The 24775-nt window shown below is 46.3% G+C and overlaps 1 protein-coding gene across 7 annotated transcripts in view; it reads right to left on the bottom strand.

Annotated features, from left to right (window-relative positions):
* The window catches only part of LOC144722472 (tensin-3-like), a 144308-nt gene that overhangs the window by 40030 nt on the left and 79503 nt on the right, over nt 1–24775 (bottom strand). For 5 of the 7 annotated variants that reach the window (XM_078600876.1, XM_078600792.1, XM_078600728.1 and 2 more), the window contains exon 3: nt 23013–23050. In XM_078600876.1, coding sequence (XP_078457002.1) covers nt 23013–23050 — 38 coding nt within the window. Of the gene's footprint in view, nt 1–961; nt 3584–12740; nt 12946–23012; nt 23051–24775 lie in introns of those variants that run through there. The other 2 variants (XM_078601346.1, XM_078601136.1) reach the window with 2 other exon arrangements.

Below are 24775 nucleotides of genomic sequence, written 5' to 3'. Positions count from 1 at the left end.
AAACATATTTAGGCCGATTACAAGACAAAATCTCCCCGTGAAATTACACACAGTATTTTCAGCAGAGAATCCCAACTCCACGGTTGCATTTCGATTTAAAGCTTTCGTGACTGCAGGGATTCATCTTCTTGGTTCTTTCGGTAAAGTCACGTAGAAGGGAAGTAATCAAATAATAAAAATAAAACATAATACAATTATTCTCACGACGTTTCGGCCACAACGCAAGTAGCCGTCCTCAGGTGAAAACCAGGTCTGTCGAGGCGACAGCGTCTCATTCATTACTTCCTTTCTACGTGACTTTACCGAAAGAACCAAGAAGATGAATCCACGGTTGCAATTGTGTTTTATATGTAACTACACATCAGATGCCAAGGCAATAAAACGAAAATAAAACAGGGCACTTTGACCCCCCGTGGGGGTCACCATCTCAAGAGAAGCCGACTGATCCTCCTGCTGGGAGTTATGTGAACCCCACAGGAGTCTGATGCCCTCTGCAAGGGAATTCCTGGTCAGGATCCAATGGGTCCACAGTTCTACATTTCCCAGTGAGATTATTTCAATGCCCGTCAGTGTTGTAAATAAAACCCTGCCGCGGTAACAAAACAAGAAATGTTCCATAAGTAATATTTTGAATGCGATTGTACTACCTGTTTATATATTCGTCGTACATTCAGATAATGTATTTCATATATAATTTAATATTTCCACCGTTAACACAGATTCACTATTTTATCCATGCACACAGTATGCACGGACCACAACAATGACATCGTAACATTATATTCAAGTGCTTCAGAGACACTTTGAATGGAAATATCTGTACAGGTGCATTTTTTCAACGTCGCATTACAAAATACCGCGCTGATACTCTACATTGTGATTTATCAAAAACGAATTGGATATTCGTCCTCAAAAGCTTATAATCCCACTCCCAACATCCCCAAATAAATAATTACCTTACCTGGACACTCTGCGTCTTTATCAACAAGCACCTTGCAATGCCAGCAACCTTGCTTGTAACCGTTGTTTTGTTTGTTTGAGCAACGACTTACTTTTCAAAAAAAAAAATTACTCCCAAAAATGTAGTCGTGACAAAACGATCAGGGGCGCGACGGGCATAGCGACGGGCAGAGAGAGAGACGCGTCGCCTCGCTCGCTCGCTCAGACAGCAGCCAGCCAGCCAGCCAGGGCCTCCTGTCCAGACGCACGCCGCTCGCTCTCCCTCCCTCCCTGCCTGCCTCTCTCCCTGCCTCTCTCGCTCTCTCGCTCGCCCGTCTGTTACTGTACACCGCGGAACCGCTGCACGCTGGTGCACGACCTTATCGGCCCCGAGCATCTGAGGAATGCGCCGGGGCTTAAGAGATCCTGCCGGGCTCCACTAAAAGAGGAGCACAAACATCCCCGGCGCACGAAGCCGCCGCCGCCACCGCCGCCGCTTCTCCTCCTCATCGACCCACGGCAGCGCCAGCAGTTGCGCAATAAAAACAGTCCTGGAGCTGATGAACTTTGGGGCTGGCGGGGGGGTGGTTATTTAAATATTCTCATTAAGGCTCAGTTTGAAAAGTGGGCATTCTTATGGGTCAAAAAATACCGCTGGCAATTGAAGTGTTGAAAAATCGCTTTTTTGAGGAAACCTAAATTGAGATTTAACAAATTAATAAATTTAACTTCTTAAGAAACTATTTTCCTCCCTCCTTAAACTCTCGAAAAGAACCCCCTAAATGGTAGTGGTGTAATTGTACAATATCAACACTAAACACACTCCCATTTCCGACTCGCATTTAGACCGCGGTCCATTTACATTCTTGACATAAATCACGAACGCTGTTTTAAAAATCCTGTCACCAAACCTCATCTCGCGCATAACGACCCAAGAATTTATGGAATGAAATAATAAAGGCCACGTGGCCTTAGACTGACTCACCGCGAAGGAATAACAAAGTATGGATTCAGTTTTGTCGTTAAACGTTTCCGTAACCCTTCCACCACAGCAGTTCGTACGATGCGATTAAAACGAATCTGTCTACGCATAGACCATGCATGACAAGCATGCACGCACACACACGCGCACACGTAGTCCACCCACACAGTGCAACAGAAGAAAGTGTTTGACACTCGCGGAAAAATGAGCCCAGGAACAAGTATAACCCGTAAAAACAAAGTTTTTCACTATAAATCCTTTATATGCGTGGCGGCTAGAGTCCTCTCGTCCTCTGGCTTGAGATGGCTGCCACCTATGGGTCAGATAATTGCATGGCACCATTAAGCAATTGGTAATTAAATATAATATTTTTGTCCTAAAAAGTGTAAAATTTTGGAAAAAATGTTCACGAACATTAATTGTCACGCACAACGAGTCTGTGTGGAAAATGTCAGCTCGATTGGATCACGGGAAGTGGGTTAAAAAACGACCGAAAGATTTGCACGGTCGTAAGCGCGCAAGCAAGCAAGCGCGCAAGTGAACTTAATATAAAGGATTTAAAAAGTGTTTGACACTCGCGGAAAAATGAACCCACGAAAAAGGCGAACGGGTCGGGAAATAACCACGGTCGATCAACACAACTCATCCGACGAGTATGGCCAGTACTGTCACTCAACAACACAAAAAAACCCATACGTCTCTCTCACAAGCCTCCTTTCTTTGACACAAGTGTTACACTCGTCCTCGAGTCGCGTGGGCTTTGAAAGCATCGCCGAGCACACCTCTCACGAAGACGGCGACTTATTTAGTTCGTGGGATTCGCGTCGTGTCCTCGTGGGACCTTGCAATTGCGCATCTGACAAAGATGCATCCTTAGGCGCAGCCTCTCTCTCTCTTTTTTTTTACCTCTGACAAGCTTCATCTGTCGGCTGGGCCTCCATGCATTCCTGCGAAGCCCCCACATGAGTGATCAGATTACAGGTAATACGGGAGAGCAACGAAGAATGAAGACAAAGCTCAGCGAGAGATAAAGGCGGTGACCAAGGCGCAGAATTCGAGCAGCACCTTGGAAAGGATGAAGCGCACAGAAGCTGCTTTCTGAATTTAATGAGTTGGTATCTACGATAACAAAAAAAAATTGTTGAAGACGTCCAATTCCAAATCGTGTCTACAAGAAATATAAACAGCAGCACTAATTTCCGTTCATGTTCTCGAATAGATATACTCAACAATATTAAAACATGATAGCACCATCGGAAAAGTGCTGCACGTACAGGAATATACTTCACCATACCCATAATTAGCTGCAACTATGTGAGGGCCATACCCCAAGGAGGACGTTCATCTTTTCACAAGTTTATTTGTTGTTGTCACGAATACATGAATAAAGCAGCGGTTCCTCAGAATTGCCCTACCGTGAGACACAGCGGCGGTGAGGCGAAAGGAGACCACGCACGCACGCACAGATAGCGGAGTATTTTTCGCAAACAATCCTCGGCCCCCTTTTCACAAACAAGCAAAGAAAAAAGCCATCAAAGCCACCGGAGGAGATCCCCGCTAAAGTACCGACGCAGTGGCAGGTGAGCGTGGAGGGGGCATTGGAGGTGGGTGGAGGGGGCTTTCGAGACCCAAGACCCATTCCAGACAGATTTCGCCCACGGCGCAGCAGCAGCAGCAGCAGACAAACACGAATGTCCGAGCTGTCTTTTCGGGGGGGAGGGTTTCAGAGCTTCTCCGCGGCTCTCGTGCCACGCGGGGGCTCGAGCCGCTGACGCAGGTAAGGGCTGCAAGCTCGCGCACCTGCCGATACATTCCTGGCCGACAAAAAAGTGCGCCTTCGAATCCATCAACCAGCGCCGCTCACGCACTGTTTTTACTCTTGGCATGGTTTTGTCCGTTCTCGTGAAGAAAGAATAAGAAAAAAACTTTCGAGCATACTTTTGCTTCTCCACTTATATATTAATATATCTACATTTTTGTTTAATCTTTAGACCGACGTACAGGACTGTACGCAGTACAATTTGGATTTACATCACGTTTAAAAATGTGATCGCAATCGCAAGAAGCTCTAAAAGAAACGGCGGGAACACTTATTTAACAGAGAGGCAGCCGGCCAGTCATAGGCGGAGGGACAAAATGAAGATGTTGAACTTGAACAGGTGCAGGCAAGGCCGTAGCCATGGAGTCAACATTGGGGGGGACCAAATCGTTCAGGGGGTCTGGAGGTCCCCCCCCATAAAAATATCTAAATTTGAAAACTCATTTCCTGCCATTTCCTGCCTAAAATATAAGAAAACTCACTAACACACAGGATGGACTTTTTATGTTTTACAATACTGTCTAATAGTGTATTGTATGAAATTGCTCTTTTTTCTGTTTTACCTTTTCTTGTTTCATTGTATGTAATGGCAGAGATTATGGATGAATCAAGTACAACCATAACCACAATCATAGAAACAGAAATCTATTTTATAGCAATATATTGGGGGGGGGGGCATTTTGAGCATATTTGAATATTGGGGGAGATGTGCCCCCCCCCCTAATATAATATAATTATGGTCTTGGGTGCAGGGGGTTATCAGCACGGATTGCTGGAGAAGGCAGCAGCAGCAGCAGGAGGCTGAGAAGTGACGCCCCATCGCGTGAAGGTTCACTGGAGGTTTCAACATATTGGCCTGAAGCTTGATAGCACCCATCTTTAGGTGGGAATTTGAGAATTTTATTAAAGGATATGAATGCGAGTAGCTTCACACGTGAATTGCACACTGCTTGCATTCACGTAACTTAAAGTGGGAAACAGTGTGCAAATGATCGACTGAATATTATGAACACAAAGATAAAATCTACGTTTTTGTAAATCAATTTACATTCTTATCAAAGCCACCGATTCACACCCATGGACAGATGATTTTTTGTTATTTTCATGATTTACGAAAAAGTTATGTTCTACCCCTTGCAATGTTCACATCTCGTCCGCACGCCCCAGACCACTGCCTCTGGGATTGTACCCGCAGCCTCTGTCACGATCCTAACTCTCCACTGGTTGCACCTATTTATTATTGATGTCGTTCAAAACTTTCTTTTTTTTCAGTTTAAGCAGTCGCGTTCATGAGACATTATGTGTTTTGCTGGGGAGCTACACACCAAGGTAGCCGGCATTCAACAACGCGCATCATGAATTGCCGTTTGACAAAATAAAATTGTGACGATACGGCATTGCCCACTAAATGTAGTATTTGTTGGCAAAATACGCGTGGTTTTTCACTCTCCCATGAAATTCCAGTTCATCACACCACCATGGCTAGCCGACACAACAACAAAGCTTCAGCCTAGATCTAAATAGTCACCATCTACGATGGGGTTTTTTTGTTTTTAAAACGAGATCAAACTCTTTCACGAGGCGGAAGCGTGTAAGCATGCTATAAACACCACCGTCATATTCATTTTCAGCATTTCACATGGCAAAAGTGTTTCGGGGGAAATGTAAGTCTTAAAACTGAGACTTGCAAAGGATTTATTTTACAGAATTGTAACCCCCCCCCCCACAAACCGACGAGACCCTGAGGTCACCTGTTCAGAGTAAATAGATTTTGCGCTGCATTTTAGAAAGCACAGCGTATATCACTAACCCAACACTAGAAATGTACACATCGTCAAAAATATACCGTGCGTTCCTCTTGTGCAACTTTCTCCGCTGGCCCAGACGTCGAACAGGCAAAAGGCCTGCGGGTATCAGGACTCCCACATCGGCCCATGATAAGGGGGGGGGGGGGGCATTAGCGAAAGGTCAAGAGACCTGAACTAGAAATAAATTGGCATTGGCTGAAAAAAACATCGTCCGTTTTGACGTTTTTCGTGAGTGGCAGCACGGCATCCCAGATCGCACGCAGATAGCGCCATTCCACGCCGTACAGTCTGTCCCCCACATACTGGAGCCCTTCTTCAGATTTACTGCGAAACATTGTTCCAGTCACTCATTGCATGAGAATGTATTTGAGAGCGTGCAAGCGTAACCGCTGCACCGCAGCACAATATTGTTCTCCGCGACTCCAGGCACAACAAACAAACACGCACACATCTCTGTGGACAATCGGTGCACAATGCACACGCACGCGGACACACCAAGGCTCGCACACGCACAAATGTTCCAGCTCTGTACAAACAGGCAGAGGAAACACGGGGGGGGGGCAGGAGGGGGGGGGCTCGCTAGCGGGAAAAGGCAGAGAGGAAAACATGTGGGGCCTGGCTCCGGGCCCCGTGCCATCATAACTCACGGGAAGAGCCGACGCCCTCGCTCGCCCTCAGGGAATCTCAGCCCGGAGAATATAACGCGCCCGGAGAGGCGGTGGTTAGTTACGCCGTGCCCGAGCATTCGTAACGGCGCATGAGCTCGTTGCTCGACACTTCCACGATCGTGATATCGCACGTAATGAATCTAGCGCAGTTAACGACTGGACAAGTAACACCGGTTAGTGCTCAATACTTATTCATTTTTGTCGATAAAAACAAAAAACTGATCCAGGCGTGCGTTAAAACAAATCTGACATTTTTTTTAGGTTTACCAGAGTGGGATAATCTTGATTTGAAGCTTTCGTGACTGCAGGAATCCATACTCTTTACCGAAAGAACCAAAGAGTACAGAGTGGGATAGTTGTTCAGAATGAATGCTGCCATTCTAACATTTGTCTTCTTCTTAGAGACGCCATCATTCTTCCTTATCAAACATTCGGGGTTGCTTTTCAAAGAGTGGCAGATGCAGTTGTGATCAAGTCGCCACTTAATTACACCAAATTATTTTTCGTCTTAAAAAAAAAACACCAACGTGATGATATTCCAACTTTCCTACCAGAAATGCGTCCCTTGTCATGAAACTGACAAACTCAAGCTGGGCTATAGAAAATGAGGGTAACGCTCCTGAGAAACGCCTTTTTCCTGCAGCATGCGTCGTCACGCTACATTTACAGAAAATGGGGAACGGCGGGGGGGAGGCATGGCCCGATGGGAATGTAGAGGATTTATCTTCAGTATGCGAATCGGACGGCATTCAGGAACCCACACAGACACGCACGCCACGACTCCTCACTCTTTACGATGCGGCGATTGTGTTCCACTAATGCAGCGGTCGGCAAACCAAAATAACAAGAGGGAGACATTTTTTTCGAATTCGGTTGTGTCGAAAAAAAAACAACCCCTCGATATTTCAAGAACCGCAACGAACTGTGAATAACGCGTCACGAAGCAGCGGTCCTTACAGAGCCGCACGCGGCTGCAGAACCGCAGGTCGAAATGTCCAGAGTAGGGTCCAGAGAAGGGTCCAGAGCCGCCCTTGCCGAGACAGACCTTGCACGAGACGCCCGTAATGTGCTCTGCCTTCTCTCGTCGAATCCCCGGGGTGAATTTTACAAATGGGCAACAGCTGAACGTCTTCGCCGGTGTTTAGAATGAATCCGCCCCACAATTTCACGTGTGCTAAGCCCCTGTTATGCCCCATTCATCATGCTTCTGCGTGTGTCAGTGGGCGTTTAGTAATGGTTTAAAGTGGCAATCGTGACGTGACGCATTTTACTACTATTACAAAATATCGTTGCCGTTGTGATTTAAAGAGCAACTTCAAAAAGGTCACATTAAGGGTACTTAAAAAAAAATAAACAAGGAAATTAATTTCACATCAAACAGCCACGACACAATGTGATAATGACTTGGAGAACAAGAAAAGTCGTTTCATGGAAAATTCCCACTAAAAACGACCCACGCGGGCCTTGTTGATTAAAGCGGTCCACCACCACACAAAGGCAGGAAGGGGCTCCAGAGTAGTTCATTCAAGCCCAAATGCCCTCCCCGATAAGAAATGGGTTTGAATGAAGGAAAAATAATAACTTTCCCACCAGAAGCACAACGCTGGAACTTAAACACGTGTGCAATGCGGTGTAAATATAAAAAAAAATTAAACGTGCACGGAATCCGCATTTTGATTCTGTAACACCACCGTTTGAATTGAAGAGGCGTTCTAACGCATTCTCATAGCAACTCTCAGCACTTAGGGCACAAGTGAATGCATGCAAAGGTTATACCGCGTAAGTTTTCGCTGTCGTGCTGCTACGAAATAGGCACCGATGTCCGACGTTTCGCTCCACGTTCTGGGAGCATTTTCAGGAACCGACCTGGGAACTTTTTCAGGAACTGACCTGAAGAAGATCCCAGTACGTGGCGCGAAACGTCGGACAGCGTACCGAACAACTCGGCGGTACAACCCAAAAACACACGTGAGAGCTGTCTCTGGATGAAGATGCAGCAGAGTGAATTGAGACAGCCGCTATCGGACCTGGAGAGCCGTGAGCTGCGACTGAACCATCCACACAGCTTCATACACGATATGGTGCCATGTAACCAGTTCCTTCAGGAAATAGCATTCAATCAATGAGTGGAAATATTTTTTAAAAAAACCTCCCCAACTAAGGAAAGTAAAAAAAAGCCATTGTTCAACTTGTTGTTTTTGCTGCATGACTTACTCTCACTTTTCATACCTGCCCAGTCAAGGCCCTGCTCATGAGGTGGACAAGCTGAGAGCGCCAACTCGTAAGAGCGAAACAAAACAAAAGCACTTAAAGGATCACTTTTAACGGCGTTGCCGATTTCGTGCGGAATTTCAAAAAAATAAATCACGATAATCACGAGATATTTACAACGTGGAAACATGCCAGACGAGAGCAATGCCTTTCATCAGCAGAAAGCAGGATACATGGGAAAGTGCAGTGATACAGAAAAATTCGTGTGTCAATTAACACCCTAACCCAGAGAGAGAGAGAGAATTTCGGCCTTGTTCGTGTGATAGAATGCAGAGGTGGGTTACGCTCAGAGCTGCTATCACCACCAGCACCATCGCGAGCCTGGGACAACCCTCGTAGCAGCGCCACAATAACACAACGACGGCGTTGAGCAACACACAAAAAAAAGTTGTTAAAAGATGAAAGACCAAAAACATGTCGGCTCACGGACGCGCTCGCCTTTGTGAGATGCTCATCAGATATGAACATGTTGATGCTTTAGTGTATCAGTACAGGCCACAAGGATGATAAATGATAGTGTAGTGTGACGGTCTGTATAACATTGCTTTGCCCATACAAGTCGTGTCTGGTTTACGGCATCAGCCAATGAAATGTTAACGTTGCAAGTATTTCTAAAAACACTCATGTTTCCCAGTTCCTATCTCCCCATACTTGATGGCTTTCAACACAAAGCAGTCTGGTTGATGGATGCTCCAGCACTCATTGATTCACTCGCTCACTGACGATCAGTCGCCTGCCTATCACTCTTCTACCTCGACTACCATTCTTACGCTCCTGCATGACGCTTCTTTCACACTTCTGCGGCCGTCTGGAACGCTCTTCCTTCCAATATTAGGAAGCCACTGGAGCGATGCACTTTTGAATCGTCTAGTTTGAAAAGTAATTTCTTTAGAACTGCGTTTTGTGTTTAGTTTTTTATCTTCCCCCGCAACCTCCGATTAGCACGGTTGGCTACGTACGGTGCGAAAGAAGTTCAACATGCATAGGTTACTGTTCCCACGAACTTAACTCCTTGAATCCTCACACAGCTCGACTTTCTAATTCCCTCTTATTATGTGTGTGTTTAACTTCTTTCGCACCGTACATAACCAACCGCACTAATCGGACGTGCGGGGGAAGGACAACACACTAAACACAAAAAGCAGTTCTTAAGGAAACGAGTTTTCATTCTACAACTTTGGTCAATTTCATCTCATCTCTCGACCGCCTTCAGCGCTATTGTTTGTTGCTGACTGCTTGGTTGTCATGGGCCTGTACTCAGCAACTGATTTTTTTTATCCTCCCCATTTTTTTTCCTATGAAGAAAGAAAAGCCATTCATAAATGGTGCAAGAGGCTGCCGCTGTAACTGCCCTCTTTGTTATACATCTCACACGAAGACCGTCACCCCACACGCGTGTCTTGATGCACGCGCAGATGTGAGATGCAAGCACAGCAGAAGAATGCATTCCAGAAACATTTTCGGTGGATTTTGTGTGGAAATGCACAACAGATCTTTTTTTGAGGGGGGGGGGGGCAAACCGATGTGCAGTAAATGCAAGCCAGACATCGAAATGTTGAAGAGCAAAAATAATTTGGCTTCCAATACACAGTTCAATTGGTGGCGACCTAGGAGCCAAAACACCAACAGAACACTTCGCCAAATGACACACAATCAACTGCAATGCGCACGTATCTGTTAATCCACTGCTGGACGAAGACCTTACCACGCACGCCTTGCGCGTCCGCGTCTGAGGGGCACGCGGCCACTGCGTTGGTGAGCGTGAGGAGGTGAGGGCAGCAGAGTACAACGACTCGTTCGTTGGTGAGCGTGAGGAGGTGAGGGCAGCAGAGTACAACGACTCGTTCGTTGGTGAGCGTGAGGAGGTGAGGGCAGCAGAGTACAACGACTCGTTCGTTGGTGAGCGTGAGGAGGTGAGGGCAGCAGAGTACAACGACTCGTTCGTTGGTGAGCGTGAGGAGGTGAGGGCAGCAGAGTACAACGACTCGTTCGTTGGTGAGCGTGAGGAGGTGAGGGCAGCAAATTACAACGACTCATTCGTTGGTGAGCGTGAGGAGATAAGGGCAGCAGAGTACAACGACTCGTTCGTTGGTGAGCGTGAGGAGGTGAGGGCAGCAGAGTACAACGACTCATTCGATGGTGAGCGTGAGGAGGTGAGGGCAGCAGAATACAACTACTGGTTCGTTGGTGAGCGTGAGGAGGTGAGGGCAGCAGAAGACAACGACTCATTCGATGGTGAGCGTGAGGAGGTGAGGGCAGCAGAATACAACGACTGGTTCGTTGGTGAGCGTGAGGAGGTGAGGGCAGCAGAGTACAACGACTGGTTCGTTGGTGAGCGTGAGGAGGTGAGGGCAGCAGAGTACAACGACTCATTCGTTGGTGAGCGTGAGGAGGTGAGGGCAGCAGAATACAACGACTGGTTCGTTGGTGAGCGTGAGGAGGTGAGGGCAGCAGAGTACAACGACTCATTCGTTGGTGAGCGTGAGGTGAGGGCAGCAGAGTACAACGACTGGTTCGTTGGTGAGCGTGAGGAGGTGAGGGCAGCAGAGTACAACGACTCGTTCGTTGGTGAGCGTGAGGAGGTGAGGGCAGCAGAGTACAATGACTCGTTCGTTGGTGAGCGTGAGGAGGTGAGGGCAGCAGAGTACAACGACTCGTTCGTTGGTGAGCGTGAGGAGGTGAGGGCAGCAGAGTACAACGACTCGTTCGATGGTGAGCGTGAGGAGGTGAGGGCAGCAGAGTACAACGACTCGTTCGTTGGTGAGCGTGAGGAGGTGAGGGCAGCAGAGTATAACGACTCGTTCGATGGTGAGCGTGAGGAGGTGAGGGCAGCAGAGTACAACGACTCGTTCGTTGGTGAGCGTGAGGAGGTGAGGGCAGCAGAGTACAATGACTCGTTCGTTGGTGAGCGTGAGGAGGTGAGGGCAGCAGAGTACAACGACTCGTTCGTTGGTGAGCGTGAGGAGGTGAGGGCAGCAGAGTACAACGACTCGTTCGATGGTGAGCGTGAGGAGGTGAGGGCAGCAGAGTACAACGACTCGTTCGTTGGTGAGCGTGAGGAGGTGAGGGCAGCAGAGTACAACGACTCGTTCGATGGTGAGCGTGAGGAGGTGAGGGCAGCAGAGTACAACGACTCGTTCGATGGTGAGCGTGAGGAGGTGAGGGCAGCAGAGTACAACGACTCGTTCGTTGGTGAGCGTGAGGAGGTGAGGGCAGCAGAGTACAACGACTCGTTCGTTGGTGAGCGTGAGGAGGTGAGGGCAGCAGAGTACAACGACTCGTTCGTTGGTGAGCGTGAGGAGGTGAGGGCAGCAGAGGACAACGTCTCGTTCGTTGGTGAGCGTGAGGAGGTGAGGGCAGCAGAGTACAACGACTCGTTCGTTGGTGAGCGTGAGGAGGTGAGGGCAGCAGAGTACAACGACTCGTTCGTTGGTGAGCGTGAGGAGGTGAGGGCAGCAGAGTACAACGACTCGTTCGTTGGTGAGCGTGAGGAGGTGAGGGCAGCAGAGTACAACGACTCGTTCGATGGTGAGCGTGAGGAGGTGAGGGTAGCAGAGTACAACGACTCGTTCGTTGGTGAGCGTGAGGAGGTGAGGGCAGCAGAATACAACGACTCGTTCGATGGTGAGCGTGAGGAGGTGAGGGCAGCAGAGTACAACGACTCGTTCGTTGGTGAGCGTGAGGAGGTAAGGGCAGCAGAGTACAACGACTCGTTCGATGGTGAGCGTGAGGAGGTGAGGGCAGCAGAGTACAACGACTCGTTCGTTGGTGAGCGTGAGGAGGTAAGGGCAGCAGAGTACAACGACTCGTTCGTTGGTGAGCGTGAGGAGGTGAGGGCAGCAAATTACAACGACTCATTCGTTGGTGAGCGTGAGGAGGTGAGGGCAGCAGAATACAACGACTCGTTCGCCGCACTGCCCTCTGCTGCCCATCACGTGGGTCCGCAGCCTACGGCACCCCGCTGGGCAGCACCCTGCTTTAGGTCCCGAAATTCGACGAAAACAATTGTGATCGTTCTGTGTGATTGGGTAACGGCACTTTGACCGACAGCGGCGTATATACACTCATTACATTTAATAACGCTGTAGTTACAACACACAACTGCACAGCGTTACATGTAACAATCGCACCATCATAACAATCAACTCGATATATATAAAAAATTTAAATTGGACAAAACCACCGATATAGCGTATGTCACACACACAAAAACAAATCCTTATTACTTCAACAGAGAGAGAGAGGTAACTTACCAGATGATCTCCTCCCTCCTCCCGGTGTGTGTCTGTGTGTGTCTGTGTAGAGTGAGGCACTCTCTCTCTCTCTGCGTGTAGTTGTGCCGGACAGCGCGAGCCAGGGAAATGGGAAGGATTCTTCTGCCGAGAGCGGACGCAGCTGCGGCGTTTATCTGCCGCTAGGGCAACGTAGAAATCGCGAGCAGCAGCAAATCGGCAGCTTTCAAAAGTCTGGCAATGCCTTCAAATCACTCTCGGCAAGAATGCTGCTGCCGCTACGGCTGGCAACAGGGCATCGTGTCCATGTTCCTGTGAGTGCTACACGCTGGAGCATCTGTGAAGCTCTATGGGAACCTCATTTGCCAGTAAAAAAATATGATAATTGGTTCTTTACCCTTCTATCTGGCAACAAAACTGACACCTTTTTACAAGGAGTCATGTTTGCATAGACCGCAATACCTGCAGTCATAATACAAACAAAAGAACATAACTCTGATAAAGTGCACTGTCCTTAAAGTTGATTGATCCACACCCGAGACAGCTTTCCTTAGAGCCTAGTCTCATATGGGTTGGACCAGATGACGCCAACCCATATGAGACTAGGCTCTAAGGAAAGCTGTCTCGGGTGTGGATCAATCAACTTTAAGGACAGTGCACTTTATCAGAGTTATGTCTTTTGTTTGTATTATGACTGCAGGTATTGCGGTCTATGCAAACATGACTCCTTGTAAAAAGGTGTCAGTTTTGTTGCCAGATAGAAGGGTAAAGAACCAATTATCATCTGTGAAGCTGTTACCGTGACGCTGTATATACAAGGGTTGGTCAGGCAGTGTCTCGCTATTTATGATCAAGATACAGGAGTTGAATCATGCGAGCTAGTTTTGAATCGTGTGTGCTGTGATAATTAGTTGACACGACCCCTGCATCCAGAAGAGGTTCATCAAGTTACGTTCACCAAGTTGGAGAAAAAAAAATGTTGATTCCGAGTTGAATTGCGATTATCGATCTTGTGACAATTCACAACATCACGGGATAGCGACATCACAGTGTAATGTGACGTAGCGACCCCATGAATTTACAACAGGACGGAATAAAGGGGTTTGTTGATGGGGTGTTTACTCAAAAGTCCCCCATTCGGTTCTCACAATATTCTGTTTTTTCATTCAACTGAACCGTGTAACTTTAGCAGGTAAAGCCCACAAAACTATATGAGCTCTTTTTCGGAGGCAAGTTGGCCATACATGACCGCTCATTGAAGTGGTTTACATCATCACCGTCATCACACACGTGGGAATTTATAGTCGCAGCCAAATAATCTAAAGACATGTTTCTAAATGTGGAATACAAAACAAGAGGATCCAGAGAAAAACCCACGTGACCGTGGGGAGAACATTCGAACTCGAGAATGAACCCACGGCCTCCTGCGTACCCCAGAATAAAACAAACGCCCAACGAGTGGTTTTGAATGATCATACAACATTTGTGCAGGAGAAAGAAAATGTAAATGTAGTTAAAGAGAGAGAAGAGAAATCTACAGAGAGCAACAGATCGAGAGAGAAAGGTTGTGATGAACTTTCAACAAACATGTTTCTTGACTGGAAAAGTGCCGACATGAGATTTCAGCAAGATCTCGGTGTTTGCCGCTTCCTAGTGACCTCACACTCCAAATGGATTCGCTATCAAACAAGGAATCACCTCTGCTACGTGCGTCTCGTCAGCGCTGCTATTTCCTTGGCCCGGATCCTTTGTTGTGATAAAAAAAAAATAGGTTTAAAATGCCCTCCCCTTCATCTGCGATTGCCCAGTTGAAGCGAGTGATTGACCACGAGAGAACAACTTCGCTGCGCAGGGAAAATCCTTTTTGCTTTGGATATACTGGAAAACATTGACTGAAAAGTACAACAATGTATATATAGTTGGGTTAACGTAAAAATACATACGACCATGTTCCACGCCTAAAATACCAGATATTTAACCTCGTTTCAATATATTTAATTTACTGTATATCCATTGTCTTGTTGCAAGTACCAGTGGAACAGAAGGACGAGTGGCGAACAGGACTGGCACGAAAACAACCAAGGGAAGCCAAAGCAAAAGCCTCCACCGCCCCTTTTCCTTCCATTCAGTGTGGTGCGTGTGTCATCGGAGTGACCGTAAACATCGCCACATTTACCAAAACATTCCGTTCTAGCTCTCAAACATACCTCGCCACATGTCATTTTTATTTCAGGCAGTGGCCAGCTGCCTAAGGTCACAGTTATGTCAATACTTCTAACCACAAAAAAAATACACAAAACAGTGTACATGAGTAACTCTACAGTGGTCGATCCCGACCCCGATGCCTGTTGTATATTTGGAGTCTCTGCGTGTTCTTCCGATGGCCGCATGGATTTTCTCCGGGGCCTCCGGTTTTCCACTCCACATTTAGAAACATGCTGTTAAGAGTATTTGGCTGCGAAAATTTCCACTTAAGCCACTTGATTGAGATATACGTTGTAATAGCCAGGTCGCTTCTGAGAAGGAACTACAGTATATAGCTCAGTGGGCCTTACCTGATAAAATAAAAACATAGTTTAGTTTAGTAAGTCAAAGTGCTTTCCTGCTGCTCAAATGAGCAATGAGGCAGAGATCATCTTCTGTTTACAGCTCTACAGGGCCAGGGTGGAATTTTCACATTGCTATGGTGGGGACGAGTCTATCCGTAGAACAGCCGCTGTTGACTTCCTCACAGTTCCTATGATTGCTTTTTCATTGCTTTCATGGCTTTATTTTGGTGATTTCGAAAAGTGTATTGGTTTAGCCATTGTTTGTTTGTTGTAATACAGAGTTAGACTGATGGCCTTAATCTAAGTTGTCTTGTTGTTGTTGTTTGACTTGCATCCTACTGGGATTTTTGCACACAGCGTTGGTGGTATACGTTGTTTTTTTCTGCAATATTTTGCTGTCTTTTCTTGGATTTTCTGTTTGCACTCAGTCGCATATTCACTTGAAGATGTTTTTTGTTCATGTTTTTGTTTTTTGTTTGTTGCGGTTGCACCCGATTCAAGAGCCGAATGGCTCACAGGGCTCTACCTAATACATGAACTTGAACTTGAAGAAGTACTTATTTGATCAACGCCAGGGAGATCACGGGCTGAGCGAACCCCCAGCCAGGATTTGAACTTCCAACCTTGCGATTGCGTGCCGCTCGCTCCACCCCCCCCCCCCCCGAGCCACCTACGATCTTGTAAATCTAAAACACGGAGTGCAAATTTGAACTTCAGATGCATTTATATTCTGTCCGACTAACTCGCGTGCTAACCATCGCAACGTGACGGCAGTGCTGGCTTCAAGGGGCCAACGGGGCCATTTGGCTCCGATCCTCCGCGGCTAAGAGCAGCAGATGTGGGGACCTCTCCATGGTGACGCGCGGCCGTCCTGGCTGACGACCGCAGGAGACGGGGGGGGGGGGCCTCTCCGGGTGGTCGCCATGGAGACCGCACGCCGCAAGATGCAAAGGACCAGCGGTTGCTAGGTGACGTCGTTGCCAATCCACCGGCTCCTCATCGCCGTTTTATCGTTTACTCGGCCACGTGACTCGCCGGCAAGGCGAGTGGCTCGGCAGGTGGAGAGTTCACATCCTGCTTGGGGTGTTCACTCAGCCCCGTCATCCCTCACGGGGTCGATAAAATAGGTACCGCTTTGTAAAGAAGTCTTCCGGATAAAATCGCCCCCGCCGAAGGAATGTGGCATTTGCACCACTGGCACAGGGATATACACAGGATATGAGCACCGCCTCAATGCTCATTCGAGCAACAAATCGCGTTGGCTTTAATTTGTAAAAATCAAGTCCTTTATTTCCCCGGGAAAGCTTCACTAATCTTCAGCATCGTTTTCAATAGTCATACATTGGATTAATGAGCGTTTGGCATGTGAGAAAATACCGGAGAAAAAAAACCTAAGCATACGAGGAAATAATAACAACACTCAAAGCTCCACACAGAGGATTCAATCCATCACCGTTCTGCCAAACGGAGCAATCCTTCGCAGTCTCCCATCCAAACACCAGCCGGGCTCAAACCTGCTTAGCTTACTTCCTACGACTTGATCGGACACACATTCAGGGTGACTTGGTGAGAGGCAAATTTAATGGCAATCATTCATCTGTGATAGGGGCGCCGCAGAAGAACCAAAGCGTAGCTATGTGCCAGCAATTACAATGGGTAAAAGAGCTGCAATTTAATCACAAATTAAAATGTTAAAAATATTTTTTTATAACCCTTTGTCAATCCACTGCTGGATGGAGTTCTCCCCATTTCGTGTCCACCATTGGCGTAGTTTGACCATACTTCACCATGCTGGTCAGAGCAAGTGAGGGGGGAGGGCCAGGTTCAGTTCGGATATCATCATCATCAGTCACGGACGTTTGCCTTGGCTGAGGATCGAACTCAGGTGGACAGGTTCGTGGTGCAGCGAACCAGAGGTGTGGACTCGAGTCATGTGACTTGGACTCGAGTCAGACTCGAGTCATGAATTTGATGACTTGCGACTCGACTTGGACTTGCATAACAATGACTTTGTCCCACCTCTGCAGCGAACTCACCACTGCGCCACCAATATACCCCCGTAAATTCTAACAAGGTATTTAAAATACTCAGATGTAAAAATGTTCATGCTTAGAGGCTAAACTACTATGAAACATATAAGGAAAAAAGCCCTTATTTGTACAGAAATAGAGTGTGTGCATGTGTGGCTATTATTGTTGTGTGAGTAATGTGTGGCTAGGAGTGTGTGTGGCTAATGTGTGGCGAGAAGGGGTATGTGTGTAATGTGTTGGAATAATGTGTGGCTATTAGTGTGTGGGGGAAGCGGTAGTGTGACGGTTCGATTCCCGCTCACGGCCAACACCAGTAACGATTATCTGAACCGCTACTGGGCCTCCCCTAGGTCGACTCAGCCTCAAATGAGTACCTGGTGCTGTGTGTAAAACATCGCCACTGGGGAGACAAAGGCGGCCCGGGCGTGGTGCTGGCCACCCATCGGCTCGTGTGCAGTGCCGACCATCACAGGAGCTACTCGCTAACAGGCACTTGCCCCAACAGCCTGTTCGAAGGCTACACGGGGGATCTTTGTCTTGAATGCGTGGCTAGAACGGTGTGTGTGTGTGATGTGTGGCTGTGTTTTAGCAGGTGTGGCATGATGCGTGGCTCCAGCGTGGCCCCGTCTGCAGCCAGTGCGGCCACGTGGAGGCGAGGAGAGGCGGGGGCCGTGGTCACACAGATCCGTTTGTGAAGCCCGGCCCGGCTCCACGGTCGCCCAACACGCGTTGGTGTGCGGCACAAAGGCAGATGTTGTGTGGAAATATAAGCACGTCTACCGTTTGCGATTCAAATAGCTAAATGTGAAAGAAAACAGGCGCACAAATGCACACCCTGTGCCAATATAATGTTGCACTGTCGAGCGGAACTCCAGTGTGGGTAACCATTTTCTTATTTATGTAGCTTTTACATTTTTTCAGAATGAGGTTACTATTATAAAACGTGATACGTTGCACAACAAATACAGTTAATACTTCACGAAACGTTATCAACTTGTGGCGTGTTCTAAGATAAAAACGATTCGGCGGTTGTTAAAGGATACACGATATAAGTAACCAAAGGCAGAGGGAAGAGGAATGAAATAACATGAACAATGACTCGCACACACACGCACACACACACGCACACACACACGCGCAGAACACGCAAATAAGAGTCCCAGAGCATCATTACAAGGCACAGCGAAGTGCACCATCTCCCCCCCCCCCATAATCATCGGGGAGTTGCATCACTTTAGGTTTCCAGAATCAATTCAACACACAACCTCGCTACGCGGACTGCGTCAAATAAATAACCACGACAATTTAAAATGTTAATTAACCATAAATGTTGATGGGGGAAACAACTCACAACCAACACCGTGACTTGGGTCAATAATCAGAGAGCAATTTTTTTTTTCTTTAAACATTTTGAGTTTTGCAATCTTAAATCTTGAACTCAAATAATTATCTACATCTCTGAAGCTCACCGCTCACGACCTGCTGAGCACAGACTCACAGCGGCATCACCACTTTCAGACTAAACTAAAAAAATCACAAGTTCTCAATGTTTTAACATTCTAAAACAAACAACCTGGATGTTAATGAATTAGACTTTTGAATGTTTTTGGAGTTATTCTTGGCGCACACGCTGCTCTAAAATTGCCTTTGAAAAAAAAAACCATGATCCACAGGGCGCCATAATCAACAGCGCAGAAACATGTGTTGGTGGTTTTAGCTTGCGCCTTTCGGCACATAGCTCAACCGAGCTCACGAGCCACGTGTCCTAAGCAGCCCAACCACAGCACAGTGGACTATTCTGACGTTAAGTACACAACATGACAACTCATTGTCGTGTTTTTTAAATCCGTAACATCCTACCTACGAAGTGTGGCTTAATAAGGAGCAGCAATTGTGCACTCGGCTTGCTCGCTACGTATCCCAAAGTCTGCTAGTTTATTTGTGTTCTGTTTTCCCATATTAGAAAATGTTCATTTTAGAGCATAGACAAAATCGGTTGCACGTGTACAAAAAGTTATATTTTGTAAATATATCTGTGCCTGTCCTGTTATTGCTAATGTGGGTGTGCCTGGCCTATGACTACTTGACTATGAACCGCACTCAAAACCAAACTGAGGCTGTGTGCAATACGAGATAAATCGCTGCTAGCAATCTTGCTGCTGCCCCCGTGTTTGTATGAACTTCATTAAAACGCGGCACTCATTCTTCTCAGCATGTCCGGTCATTAAATACTGTACTAAAGAGATTTCTAAAAATGCCTCTTGAATATAATCTAGGCAACAACGGTGCTGCTGCTCTCCCTCGCCCACTACGCTGCCCAAGATTGACTTAAAATCTATTTTTTTTCAACAATAACTTTTACAGAAGGAAACGAAAGTCAAAGTGTAATTTCCTGCCGAATTGCGCGCCGAGGCGGTGTTCTTCTCCTGTTTACAGCCCCGAGTCGGTGGTGGAAATTCCACGTTCCTAAAGCTGGGGCGAGTTTATCCGTAGAATAACCACTCGTCATCATCCACCTGGTATGGTAACCAGCCTACAGCTGGTATCCTGCCCTAGACACAAGGTGGATGGATGTGTATTGTATTTTAAATATTTTGAAGATAGTTCATTTGCATAACCTGCGATTAATATACATTTCTCAAAAGCTTATAGGCCTACCGAATAAAATGTGTTTTATTTAAACGTGTGGAGACGCATAACGGAGTTCCGCTTACATGTCTTTTTTGTATCATCCTTAAGGCTTCTGCTTGGAATGTCCAGCCATTCCCTTTGCTTGTTAACAAAAACTGGAGTAAAATTGGTGTACGTGAAGAAAACGAACGCAATAAGAGGGAATAACTCTAAAATAATAAGCTTGTTTGGTAAGTGTTGCAGGTATTTGTACAGACCTCTTGAGCCCCGTTGTCTTCAGGGATATACAAGTAACATATTTTAGGATCGAAAACTCTATAGAAATGTTCTTTCATGCAGACCAGGCAGCCAAACCAAATCAGGAATGCTTTATCGGTCTAATTTTTTTTTTTAAACAAAAGTTGTACCCCATCTGATTCTCAAAGGCCCATATTCAGGCTCCTCATCAATCACCGGAGCTCCGTCGGACTCGAGTGGAGCGTCTTTGCTCCATTTCGCTGATGGTGCAGGAATTCGAGGTGAAAAGCACACTGCTGCCTCCACTTCCTGCCAGCGCCATGAAATTCCAGATGCCATCGCATTAAGTATTACCACATGTAACAACCTATTTGGAGGACAGCAGAAGTTTAATTTTTATTCGTCAGTATCACTTATGACAACTTTTAAAGAAAACATGCCATTCTTTTGAAATGCAGGGTATAATTAAGAACCACAGTGAGTTCCGTTGAAAACACTGGTAATTCAACCGCATTGTTTTTTTTATATATTTATAAAAGTGCGTTATACTATTCACGGCGTACGTGAAAATATCAAATCCATTGCCATGTGAATGTTGTGCTAAATACAGCACAGACAAAATGTAAGGGGAGAAATAGTTGCTGCTCGGTGGTGGTGGTGAATCATTTATAAAACTGTGCAATATGAAAAATCAGGAAAGGCAAATGTTATCCATAAGATGCGTTGTAAACTGACCGTGGGTATGTTTGGCAAATGCCACGTTTGAAATGGTCACCGAGCACTCCTTTAAAGTGTCAGTGGGTAAAACCTTAATCTACCAAAACCTTCTCATTGTCTGATACAGCTTACATTTCCACAACGTGTATCAGAATCGTTTCCCTTTCAACTCTGTTTTTACAAAGCCTTAACGGTCCACCAAACCTCCATGAGGACTCAAGCTGAGGGATCTTCACAGCACATTGGCACTTTTAAATGAGAGTAACAAGACCAACACTGAAATCGTCCATAATCCAGCTTAGCGAGCCATTAGTTTTCTTTAACTGTGCCCCATTGTCGTGGGCTTTGCTTTTACTCCTTTAACAACCACATTTAAATAGGGATGCCCACAGTTCTGACCTCCCGGCCTCTGGGTTTCTGTGCGCTTAAGAAGCAAAGAAGCAAGTGAACCAGGTTGACTTTGACTGCGGAGTACTTTGCCCCGACACGGCCTGTCCTGAACTCTCGCCATGGTGCTCCACAGCCCCGTATCTTGAGAGGGCCCCACACGAATGCGCTCTGGCAGGACAGCTTAATGTTACCGTCCGTCAGTGCGGCGTCGTGGTTTTTATGAATGGAAGTGACAAAACGACGCGAGGTGCTCCCCACATTACGCCAGCGTATCAACAATTACCGTTCCTTTTTTGCGACGAAACATTTTCGCACGCGCAGAGAAAACAAGCGCGCTCACAGAGCGTCTCTTCTGCGCGGCGGGAACAAAAGGCGCATACGTATTCATCGCTTTGCTCGCCGACGTGACGATAAATATTCCAGTCTCAAAACGAAGAAACACAACGGTATCTTGGCAAATAATGAAGAAGGAAAAAAAATCGCTGTCAAATATTATTGAGTAAGCAAATGCAACCTAGAGAGGAAAACGGAATACGCCTTTCCGTGTGCTCTCCGCCGTGCAGGTGTCGTTTGCACGCGACCGCCACACAACGCGCCAATTATGCAAGCGGGCGCTTCTCAAACCGTTTTAACTTCAGCACTGTGATGTGATGTCCCTAGTTCGTGTATGTATTTTGAACTTCGTTCGCACCATACGTAGTCAACCGTGCGAAATACGAGGCGCTGGGGAACAACAACAAACTAAACACAAAAAGCAGTTAAAAAAAAATTAGTTTTCAATCTCGATTATTTAAAAGTGCTTTGTCCAGTGGCTTCCTAATATCGGAATGGAAGAGCGTTCCAGACGGCCACAGAAGCGCATCTCAAAATGCGTGATGCGGTGGACCATCTTTGTTACAAAAGCCGCTGCGAGGATAACCGCAGTTCGCGTGATGGTGGTTTACGCTCCTTGACGAGCTCAGCGAGGTGTTGTGGTTCATTTGTGGCGAGCACGTTGTGTGTAGTGAGTGCGACATTCCAATATAACCTAAAACCATCATGGGACCTCCTTTGCCAGTACCAAAATATACTAATAGGGTTTTTCCCCTTTTCTCTGGCAACAAAACTGACACCTTTTGCAAGGAATCATTTGACTGCGAATATTGTGGTTCATGTAAGCATGAATCCTTGCAAAAGGTGTCAGTTTTGTTGCCAGAAAAAGGGGGAAAACGCCTATTAGTAACCTTAAACCATGCTTGTTCGCATTGCAGGACAGCGTCGCATATCTGACTTGCTGGGTACTAAAGTACATGGACGCATGAGTGAACAAGTCAGATATGTGAGCATCTATAGCAAATGACGGCAACACCGTGCACAAATACTTGGGTGAATGTGAGCGGTTAATTGGTCAGGGTGGACATGTGACAGTCGGATATGTAACATTGTACCGTATGACTTGTATATACATAGCAGCCCTCCTCGTTGCTAACACGATTAGTAACTTGGCACACACACGATGCATTACGCTCCCCAACTGAAGCAGCTGTGACCAATGATGGAAAACACAATTACACAGCTGACTCTTTGAATTAACCACTTGCTATATTTTTCCAGCGGCTGGGGGGTAAAAAAATGTTTTATTCAATAAGGAAGCATTTCCTCGGTGGACTGAATTTAAAATGTCCTACTGCAGTGATGATACCAACAAAGATGCGTTATGAGGTGTACAGAATCAATCGTAGAATTTGTTTTAATCTCACCTTTGATTCGCATTTTTTGTGGCAGATATACTTGCAAACTGCAACAGAAGAAAACAGGGGAGAAACATCAAGAACAATAAAGCTTGCAACATCTGCGATCGTTCATCACAGATTCAAGAGACAGAACGAGTCGGGCGAAGGAACTTATTCCCGCAGTCGGGGCGGTTCGAGTGAGATCCCATTCTGGGGTTGTCTTCACCCTTTATCAACTCAAGAGGTTCTTAAAATAAGGACCACTTCATGAAAATTCACACGTTGTCAACCTCTGGTTGGAATGGTCCCCACCATATGAATGTGGAATTTCCACCACTGGCTCATGGCCACCAATAAAGAGGAGTGCCACCTCCATTGCACATGAGAACAGAGAGGCACTTTGACCCGAATTAGACCATAAGAGAGTCAACAATGCAATGGTCCTAACTGCCAATGCATTCATTAGGGGACAGAAAGGTCATAAGGATTATGTACCAAGTTGCAGATGAAATGTCCTCCGAGAGGTTACCGTGCTTCCCTGGAGACTTTGTGAGCACCAACAATGCAACGTAAGAGCACCGATGGCTCAGAAAAGAGGTTTCCAATTTCCAAGCCCAATATTGATTAGGTTCAGCCTAAATAATCGATGTGAAACGATGAAGCATATTTTGCACAACAACACCATTCTAATATTGTTGCAAGGCATTACAGATACATTTTAAAAATAGAAATATAACAATTAGAACTCCAGTATAATTAAGATTTGTTGACATGTTATTAGAAATGAACCAAAATAGAAGAGGATTTTTCATTGTTACGATGTTTTTAACGAGACGTATCCATGTAAAATTGGCTCAGCTGAGTGCAAACAAAACAAAGAATATTTAACACGCTTGCAATAAAAACATAGTCCAGTCATGGCAGATGTTGAGTAAATGGTAACATCTTCAAAAATTATTTCAAACAATTGCAATCAGTTCTCATTAAATTTGTTTGCAAATTTGCTTCCATGTGTTTGAAAAAAAACTCTACACGGGAGGCTTATTTGAAAAAAAAAAATTTCAACCACTGCCAAGACCCAGCAGGGATCTTGGACAATACCATCTATTGTACCGTACAGTCCAGATCCAGCCACACAACAGAACTCCTCATTAACAAATGCAGTGAGCAGCAATTAATTCAGCCCCTCCCAGCACCTTAATAATTGTAATTTAATATAGAATTGGTAAAAAATATATATATATGCGACGGTGGCGACAGACAAGGCCAGGAGGGAATGGCCGCTAAAGGGAGCGTGCATGCCCGAACGCACGACTGGCCGTGGAGATGAAGCTGTGAAATCTGCTCACACGCAGGAGTGAGATGGATTGTGTGACATCGCAGGGCCACGAGGGATGGTGACGCTGTGGGGAAGCCTTTTCCAGCAGCGGATAAACAATGTCTGACGAGCAATATATAAAACACACTGCCTTTGACACGCATCTCCAAAGAGTAGACACATGCCCGTGCCACGTTCAGAAATGATACAGATTACCATAACATTTGAAAAACCCCGTTTTATGGAACGTAACTTTTTCCACGAGTCTTGTAATTCATTAAAGGTTAGTCAGGCGGTTTATTAAAATAAACGCACGCGTGCATTTCCACCGCAAAGTTCGGTGCATTTGCCTTGGTCCAAACGACTGAATGTCGATGCTATTCTCGTTACATTTGAGTCACCCGCAGAGGAAGGGTGGAGCTGCAGTGGAGGTCGCGGTTGGGCAGCTGAGCTCATGGTGCACCCCCCCCCC

The sequence above is a fragment of the Lampetra planeri genome, chromosome 1 (assembly GCF_965212315.1).
Source record: "Lampetra planeri chromosome 1, kcLamPlan1.2.h2, whole genome shotgun sequence".
Taxonomy (NCBI): Eukaryota; Metazoa; Chordata; class Hyperoartia; order Petromyzontiformes; family Petromyzontidae; genus Lampetra; species Lampetra planeri.
This window is presented reverse-complemented; position numbering and strand designations above follow the sequence as displayed.